The 10,228-nt window shown below is 36.8% G+C and overlaps 1 protein-coding gene across 7 annotated transcripts in view; it reads left to right on the forward strand.

The window, feature by feature from the left end:
* Positions 1–10,228, forward strand: part of CDC42BPA (CDC42 binding protein kinase alpha) — a 320,607-nt gene that overhangs the window by 219,610 nt on the left and 90,769 nt on the right. For all 7 annotated transcript variants that reach the window (XM_068541725.1, XM_068541720.1, XM_068541719.1 and 4 more), the window contains one exon: positions 6,214–6,461. In XM_068541725.1, the coding sequence (XP_068397826.1) occupies positions 6,214–6,461 (248 nt within the window). The remainder of the gene's footprint in view (positions 1–6,213; positions 6,462–10,228) is intronic.

A 10,228-nucleotide genomic window follows, 5' to 3' on the forward strand; every position in this document is an offset into this window, starting at 1 on the left:
GATGAAAAAGTTTTAGAAATTACAGTGTTGATGGTTGCACAACATTGTGAATGTAATACCACTGAATTGTACATTTAAAATGGTTAAAATGGCAATTTTTTGTTATATATGTTTTACCACTTTAAAATAATTAATGTAGTACACCAAAAACTACTGAGTTGTTCACTTTAAATGGGTCAATAGTATGGTATGTGAATTATATCTTAGTAAAGCTGTTTTTTTGGTTAATATTTTATTTTTTAAACATTAATACAGCTATCATTTCTTGTCTGGATAAATATGTAATGTTCTGTCTGGTTTTCCTGGGGTTTTTTTCCCCCTAGTTGAAAAAAATTTGTTCTTCATATTGTAGTCAGAATAGTAGTTTTAAAGTCTTTTAGTTTTGTGCTTAAAATCCTTTCATGATACCACTTTGCTTTTCAGAAGAGGCTCAAACTTTGTAACATAGCTTTTACCTTATGAGGTCCTTGCTGTTCGAGATTTTAACTTACTATTTGGGTTTTCCTGCTCATACATCAGGTTTTCTCTAGTATCTAGACTTTTGTACATGTTGCCAGCCATATTCTACGCAGGTCTCAACTTAGATATAACTTCCTGTGGGTATCTTTCCTTCCATGGTGCTTCCTTCCACTGGGCCCTCTCCTCCCTGTTAGATATACCTCCCCTCTCCCCTATTGACTTTACTTGAGAAAGGCTGTTTTTTAAAAAAAAGTACTTTCCAATTGTTGCAATCATATACCACAGGAGTTTTTTTACCCCGTTGTATTAGTTTGCTAGGGCAGTTGTTACAAATACCCACAAACTGGGTGGCTTAAAAAACAGGAATTTATTGTCTCAATTATGGCAGTAGAAATCTGAAATCAAGGTGTTTGCAGAGTTGGCTTCTGATGGTTTGCTGGCAGTGTTTAGCGTTCCTTGGTTTGTAGATGTATCACCCTGATTTCTGCTTTAATCTTCATATGATGTTCTCAATGTGTGCGTGATTCTGTGTCTAAATTTCTTCTATTTATAAGGATACAGTCATATTGGATTAGGGCCTACACTGATGACCTCATTTTAAGTTGATTACCTCTGTGAAGACCCTATTTTTATTTTCATTTTTTTCAGGCTTTTTGAAGTACAAATGACAATTTAAAATTGTATGTATTTAAGATGTAAAACCTGATATTTAGATATATGTATACATCGTGAAATGTTTACCACAATCAAGCTAATTAACGTGTCTATCACCTCAGTTACCTCCTTCCTTCTACCTTCCCCATCTCCCTCCCTACCTCTCTCCCTTCCTTCCTTCCTTCCTTTTTTTTTTGGCTAAGAATACTTAAGATCCACTCTCTTAGCAAATTTCCAGTATGCAGTACAGTATTGTTAACTGTAGTTATCCTGCTTCACATAAGATCTCTAGAATTTATTTATCCTACATATCTGAAATTTGTGCCTTTTGACCAACATTTCCCCATTTCCCCTACCCCCTCAGCCCTTCGCAACCACTGTTCTACTCTCTGCTTCTGAGAGTTTGACTTTTTTAGATTCCACACATAAGTCAGATCATGCAGTATTTAAAGCCCTGGTTCTAAATATGGTCACATTCTGAGGTACTGGTGTTTAGTGCTTCAACATATGAATTTTGGAGGGACACAAGTCAACCCTTAACCCTTATGTTTCACTTGAGAGTGTGATATAAGCTTTTTCTCTGTTTCATTATTATGTGATTGTCACAAACATAATTTTAATGATTATAGAAGAATATCCACTTAGCCAGTTTCCTACTGTTAAATACACTTGGCCCTTCATATCCGCAGTTTCCATGTCTGTAGATACAGAGAGCCCATTGTTTGGGGTGGTGTGGGGGAGAAAATTCCAGAAGGCAAAATGCGAACTTGCCATGCCCTGGCAACTTATACATAGCATTTGTAGGTGATTTAAAGTATTTGAGAGTACGTTATATGCAAATACTACTCCATTTTATATATGGGACTTGAGCGACTGTAGATTTTGGTAATGGAGGGTGGACAGACCTGGAACCAATCCCCCCAAGCTGACTGTATTTATTTTTCACTTTTGCAGTATAATAATTACCATGGACCCTTTTATGCACTTCTTTTAGAACAGATACCTGGAAATGAAGTGGTCAGATCATTTTTAAGGCACTTGATACATGCCACAAATTTTTGCAAGTATGAGAGGCATTTCTTGCTTTCTTAGTAGATCATTTATTAATCATATTTTCTCTTTGTGAATTATCTCTTTAAGTCATTTGCCCATTTAATTTTGTAGTCTTAATGTTTTTCTTATCAATTCTTATAAAGTCTTTGCATAGTAAAAATTGTACTGTTTATCTTGTCTGCAACTGTTTTACCAATTTATCATTTGCCCTTTAATTTTGGTCTTGTTTCTTTTTAAATTATAGATGATTTGTTTTTATTTTCCTCAATAGTTCTTCTATTGCTTCGAAGCTTGGCTTGTCCTTCTTTTTTCAGAGTTTGCTAAATATGTAATTCTGCTTTTTCCTGGATGTTTCTATTGGGTTTAAAGATATTTAGTTCTAATCCATTTGGAGTTTGTTTTGCTAAATGGTATGATGTGAGAATCATTGTTTTCTTTAATTGCTAGCTTGTGGTTTCAATTCCGTTAATTAATCACTGCTTTCCTCAGTGATTGACAGTATCTCACATATCGAATTAAATTATTTTGGGGTGGAGATCTATTACACTGATACTTTAATAAAGATTTATAGTAGGGACTTCCCTGGTGGCGCAGTGGTTAAGAATCCACCTGCCAGCGCAGGGAACACGGGTTTGATCCCTGGTCCGGGAAGATCCCACATGCCGTGGAGCAACTAAGCCTGTGCACCACAACTACTGAGCCTGCACTCTAGAGCTCGTGAGCCATAACTACCGAGCTCACATGCCACAACTAGTGAAGCCCGTGTGCCTAGAGCCTGTGCTCCACAACAAGAGAAGCCACTGCAATGAGAAGCACGTGCACCACAACAAAGAGTAACCCCTGCTTGCTGCAACTAGAGAAAGCCCGCATGCAGCAACGAAGACCCAAGGCAGCCAAAATTAAATAAATAAAAATAAATAAATTTATAAAAGAAAAAAAGTCCACCTGCCACTGCAGGGGACACGGGTTTGATCCTTGGTCTGGGAAGATCGCACATGCCACGGAGCAACTAAGCCCGTGCGCCACGACTACTGAGCCCACGCGCCACAACTACTGAAGCCCACGTGCTCTAGGGCCCACGTGCTGCAACTGCTGAGGCTGTGTGCTGCAACTGCTGAAGCCCACGCGCCTAGAGCCTGTGCTCTGCAACAAGAGAAGCCACCACAATGAGAAGCCTGAGCACCGCAATGAAGAGTAGACCCCGGGCTTCCCTGGTGGCACAGCAGTTGAGAGTCTGCCTGCTAATGCAGGGGACACGGGTTCGAGCCCTGGTCTGGGAAGATCCCACATGCCGCGGAGCAACTAGGCCCGTGAGCCACAACTACTGAGCCTGTGCGTCTGGAGCCTGTGCTCTGCAATAAGAGAGGCCGCGACAGTGAGAGGCCCGCGATGAAGAGTGGCCCCCGCTTGCCGCAACTAGAGAAAGCCCTCACACAGAAACAAAGACCCAACACAGCCAAAAATAAATAAATCAATTAATTAATTAAAAAAAAAAAAAAAAGAGTAGACCCCACTCCCTGCAACTAGAGAAAGCCCGCGTGCAGCAACAAAGACCCAATGCAGACAAAAAATTTTTTTTTAAAAATTAAAAAAAAATTTATAGTACATGTTAACATCTGAAAAGAACATTACCCTCTCTCCTTCTTTACTCTTTGTGCTTTTTCAGGATTTTCTTTGGTATTTTTACCAGTTTATTTTTGCCTGTGTGCTAGAACATTTGTCTCCATCTCTCACCCAGTATTACCTCCCACATTTAAAATTTTTAAATTAAATTTACAGGGAAGATAATTTAAGAAACATTGAATATATGTACATTCAATCTTCCCTTTCAAGTACTTGGTATTTTTCTATATTGTCTTCTTTAAATCTTTTATAGAGACTTGTAGTTTTTTCATATAATTCAAACAAATTATTCACTGTTGTTATTACTTGTGTGTGTATTAGTTGCTGGTGATTTTTGTTGGATCTATTAAAAACAAATGAAAATTTTTTATTATTAACAATGAAAATTTTTACTATTATTGCTTATTCTACTGTCTAGAAGTACTGTTTGATTTATATTTATCTAATATGCAGTTGTTTTACTCAGCTTTATCAATTCCAACACTTTTCAGTGGATTTATTTGCATTTTCTGAGTGAACAGTTTATTAAGTGGAAATGATCATGATTTTCACCTATTCATGTTTTGTAACTATGTCACATGTTACTTAGAATATCTAAAATCTGATATTAAATAAGAGAGATAATGGAAGACATCCTTTTTGTTGTTATTATTCCTGGATGTATCTGGTGTTTCACTAGAAAGTATTATTTTGTCTGATAGCTTGAAAGAGGTTATTTCTTAAGAGAATTACTGAACTCTTTTTTTTTTTTTGTGGGACTTGGGGTAGTATTTTGGAATTGGTATTAGATTTTATCAAATACTTTTGGGCAGGGGTACTTACAGAGATTATCACATGGAGTTAATTTAATTTTTGCACAGTTATTAATGTTTGCTAATATTAAATTACCTTCAATACCTGTAATAAAACTTACTGTTTTGCAGTAGATTGTTCTTTTTTACCTATGGTTTAATTTTGTTTCTCAGCATTTTATTTGGCTTTTTTACGTTCTTCTCAATTAGTGACATGAGTCTATAACTTTTTTTGGTGGTATCTTTGTGAGGTTTTGATTTCAAGGTAATTTTTGCTTGAAACTTCTAGTACATCTACTGCTATCCCAACAGACAAACTATACTAAAGTGAACAGCAAACTAAAAGTGTGCTTTAGGTGATTAGAAAAATGAAGAGTAGTATGGTAAGTGGTTAGTGCTGCAGATGTTGATTTAGGCACCATTTTCATGGAGTTGCATAAGAGCAACAACATGACTTGACATGGCTCTTCCCAGTTTCCGCCGAGCTTTGCATGTCAGGCTGACTCAGAAACCACTGGAAAATCTGGGTCCTGCTTATGGTAGGCACTTCATAAGCAGTTTTGAGTAAATGGTTAACATTACAGTGACTATCCCAGAAACATTTCTCAGGCCCACATTGATGCCTATTTTTTATTTTTTTTTAAATTATAGACCTCAAATGTGAAAAGCTAGCATAGTTTTCTTTGGACTTTAAATCAAGGACTGTTACCAGTTTTCCTGCCCTTAATACTGACTTCAAAAAAGGATACAGTGTCCTCCAGATCTTGATTCCTTGTTGTCACTAAACATAAGCTTATAGGTTCTTTGAGTTTTAAAAGTTTTATTGTGGATCACCTGGGAAAATAGCATGTAACAAAGTAATAGAAAAGTTACTCAGGAAATCTTATAGTCATAACCTCTGTATGCTTCTGTTTACCTTAGCTACTACCTGGAAGAACCTTTGGACATTACATTTTCCTTTCTCACTGATACCAAGAGTATATTTCAACCTCATTTCTAAAAAGATGTCTTTCAACCAAATTTCCCCTTCTTAAAGCCCTACCTAAATGTGAAGAGATGTATCATTTTTTTCTAGAATAGATACAAAGATGTTAGATTAGACCTTTGTCATTTCTCCCCGGACCACTGCAGAAGCCTTCTTTCTCCCTTTTCTTTTTGTGCATTCTAGCTCTACCACTCCTCCCCCAAGTTAATCTTTTAAAGATACAAATGTATTTATAACCTTTTATTAGTTCCACATCAGAAATAGGATGCAGTTAGATTTTTCCTTCACTCCATACACCAACAATATTATATATAAATTAGATATTTAAATGTAAAACAAATAATTATATAAGTACCAGCAGAAAATACAGATAAATATTTAATCTTGGTGTGAAGAAGACTGTAAAATACAGCAATAAAGGAATACACACTTAGAAAAATATTGGCAAAAAAAAAAAAAAGAAAAATATTGGCAGCATATGGCAGGCAAAAGGTTAATAGCCTGAATAAAGAAAGTATTATTTTTATGTAACAATATACAAAAATAATATTCAGTTATATGAACAGTTCTTTATATTGTAGAAAGAGTTATTAGTTAATATTTTATTATTCTTACAGATGAACTAATCTTTTATTATTACTTCTATAGCAAAAACAAATTAGTTACTCACCAGGAGTATGCAGCATAGAACATCAGCAAGAAATAACCAAACTAAAGACTGATTTGGAAAAGAAAAGTATCTTTTATGAAGAAGAATTGTCCAAGAGAGAAGGAATACATGCAAATGAAATTAAAAATCTGAAGAAAGAACTACATGATTCAGAAGGCCAGCAACTTGCTCTCAACAAAGAAATTATGATTTTGAAAGACAAATTGGAAAAAAACAGGAGAGAGAGGTAAGAATCAAGTTATTTACTCCTCTAATGATTATTTATTGAATACCTGTTCGGTGTCCAGGACTGGAGATACATGGCAATAAACATATTCCAGTTCTCAAGAAGACCAAAGTCAAGATTGGTAAACAGAAAATTATATTACAGCATCATAGGAAAGCAAATGGGATAAGTATAGGAACACCCGTAGAAGAGGCACAAAAGATAACTTTGGTGTGTCTAGGTTTTTTGGACAAAATTATTTCTGAGTTAAGACCAAAGATATACGAAATATATAGCTGTGGAAGAGTGTCCAGGCAAAGGTTAGCAGAATTTGCCAAGATCTAGAGGAAAAGGGTAGCATGGCACATTCAGAAAATGAAAGCTGTTCATTATGGTGGAAGCATAAAAAGAAAGATGAGTGGTGAGAAATGAGACTAGAAAGGAAAATAGTCGTAAGACCACTGAAGGAAAATTACATGATTATATCAATATTTATATTTTTGAAAGACCACTTTTGCTACTGTTTAGAGAATGGATTGGAAGGAGCAGACTGCAGATAGTAATCTAGCCATGAGAGATGAGGTGGCTGGACCTTAGATACGATAGTGAAGATGGAGAGAAGTTTATGGATTCAGAAGGTCTACCGAGAAGACAGAACCTGGATGACATGATAACCAGATATGAGAAATTAGAAGCAGGAGAAATTATCAGTGATACTCAAGTTTCTAGGCTTTAGGTAACTGAATGTATGTTATTGTCATTCTCAACTTATATTGGAAGCCTAAGTTTAATTCAGTTTGGTCTGATCGTTCAGCAAAAATTTTTAGAACCTGCTATGTGAAAGCACTGCTGTAGGCCCTGGAGGCATTAACAGTGAACAGATAAAAATTCTCTCTCCTTATGGAGCTTTCCTTTAATTGTGGTGAAAGACTATAAGCAAAATGTAAATGAAATAAGTAAAATACAGAATATATAGGTAATGATATAGGATAGGTAATATATAGGTAATGATAAATTCTAAGAACAAAAAATAAGGCAGTGGATGGGGGCTATGAAGCATTAAGGGGGAAAATTAAATTTTAAATATACATATATATATGAATGAAATAACCAGGGAAAATTATACTGAGAAGGTGATTTCTCAGTAAGGACTGAAGAAAGTGGGGGAGATATCTATACAGATGTATGAGAAGAACATTTTACATGAGGAACAAGAAGTCTGTTAAAAAAAATAATGGGGACTTCCCTGGTGGTGCAGTGGTTGAGAATCTGCCTGCCAATGCAGGGGACATGGGTTCGGGCCCTGGTCTGGGAAGATCCCACATGCCGCTGAGCAGCTGGGCCCGTGAGCCACAATTACTGAGCCTGCGCGTCTGGAGCCTGTGCTCCGCAACAAGAGAGACCGCGATAGTGAGAGGCCCGCGCATCGCGATGAAGAGTGGCCCCCGCTTGCCACAACTAGAGAAAGCCCTCGCACAGAAACAAAGACCCAACACAGCCATAAATAAATAAATAAATTAAATTTAAAAAAAAAACAAAAACACATCCTCCATAGACCAGAATGTTTTAAAAAATAAATAAATAAATAATGGGAAGACAAAACTATGGAGATAGTAAAACGATCAGTGGTTGCAAGGATTGGGAGGAGGATGGGATGAATAGGCAGGGTACAGAGGATTTCTAGGGCAGTGAAACTACTCTGTATGAAACTGTAATAGGGGATATATGTCATTATACAACCTAATGTAAATTGTGACGTTTTAGTGATAATGATGTGTCAAATGTAGGTTCATCAATAGTAACAAATGCACCACTCTGAGTATATGGGCAATCTCTGTATTTTGCTCTCAGTATTGCTATGAACCTAAAACCTGTCTAAAAAATAAAGTCTATTAAAATAATAATACTAAAAAAGAGGCCAATGTGGATGAAGCAGATTTAAGGGGAGAGAATAGTGAGAGGTACATATGAGAGGTAATGGGGGCCAGATCATGTAAGGCTTTGTAAGTCATGTTCAGTGACTTACAATTTTTTACTCTCAGTTAAACCATGGCAGGGAAGCATTGCAGGATTTTGAGTGGAAAACGGACAAATACTGACTTGTGTTTTAACAGGATTATTCTGACTACTAGATTAAGAAAAGTCTGAACTAGATAAGAGAAAAAGCAGTGAAACCATGTAGAAGGCTGTTGCAATCATCCAGGCCAAAGATAATGGTGGATTGGGCCTAGGGTGGTGGCAGAATTGGCTGTGAAAAATGTTCGAATTCCAGTTTCTTTAAAAGGTAAAAATAATGATATTTGCTGATAGACTAGATATGGGGTAAGAAAGAAAGAGGAAAAATCAAGGATGATGCTACAGTTTTTGGCCTTAGCAATTACGAGAATATAGTTACCATTTAGAGAGGAAAACTACAGAAGAAGCATTTTGGGGATGGGAATATCAGGAGCTCATTTTAAACAAATTATGTTTGAGGTGCTTTTTAGGCATCCAGGTGGAAATGTCAAGTAGGTCATCATACAGACTAGTCTGGATTTCAGGGCTAGAGATAAAATCCTGGGAGTATTTATCATTCACATGATATTTAAAGGGGTGAGACTATATGAGATCACTTAGTGAACGAATACAGATGGAAAAGAAGTCCTAGGACTGCAACCTGGAGCACTCCAATCTTTAGAAGTTTGGAAATGAGGAAGAAACAGCAAAGTGGAGAGAGAAAGAGTGGTAAGAATGATAGGAGGATGACCAGGCAAATTTGGTGTGCAAATTTGGTGTCCAAATTTGGTGTTATGATGAATGCATATCAAATCTGTCTACATGTTAAATTAGATGAGGTCTAAATCAAATAAGATGAGGACCATATAACTGATAGTTGAGTTTAACAATATGAATGTCATTGGTGACTTTGATAAGAACAATTTCAGTGGAACAGTAGTGGGCAGAAACCCCACAATGGATCCAAAGACTTGAAGGAGAGCAATTGTAAGAGCAAGCAGATAATAAAAGCAACGAGATAATAACTGGAGGAGAAATTTATCTCAAAAATAACACCATGCTTGTAATCTGATAGAAAGTACCAGTAGATGATTCAGGACAGAGAGGAGAAAAGTGTACTTGAGCAGGCGCATAAGCAAAGAGCAACCTTAGCTACATTTTTCTCCTGTAGTAAGAGAAGAATAAGTAGAGTGTATGATCGCAGGGGAAGGTGCGTGGGGTGTTGGGAACTTGTTTTTCTGTTGTTAGGGTCGGGCATGTTGAATTTGAGGTGCTTGGGAGACAACTTTGGGGAGATATCAAGTCAGCAATTTGAAGCCCAGAAAAGCTTCAGATGTAGATTCAGAGTTTGTCAGCATAATGGATGATAATTGAAATAGGTGGTATAATGGATGAGATAGCTCAGGGAAAATGTGTAAAAAAAAAAAAAGTTGAGCACCTGTGACAGAATACCTGGGAGCATTGGCATTTACGCAGAGGAAAGAGGGGGTGGGGGGCTCACAAAGACAGCTGAACAGTCTAAATGTAGGCTGAAAATCAAGAAAGTGGGTATCACTGAAGCCAAGGGAGGACAACATTTCAAGAGGGAGGGAATGGACAACACTGTCAAAGGTAGCCAGTAGATTGGATAAAATAACAGTTGGGACAATAATGAGTTTTGGGACAACAATTTTTTTGAGGTGGTGGCAGCAGAAGTCAGATTTTGGCACAGGGAGGAAAATTTAGGCAGTGAGGAAGTGGATACGGCAAACTCTCAAGATTTCAAGGTGGTTGCCAGTGAACGGGAAGACAAG

Source organism: Eschrichtius robustus, chromosome 3 (assembly GCF_028021215.1).
Source record: "Eschrichtius robustus isolate mEscRob2 chromosome 3, mEscRob2.pri, whole genome shotgun sequence".
NCBI lineage: Eukaryota > Metazoa > Chordata > Mammalia > Artiodactyla > Eschrichtiidae > Eschrichtius > Eschrichtius robustus.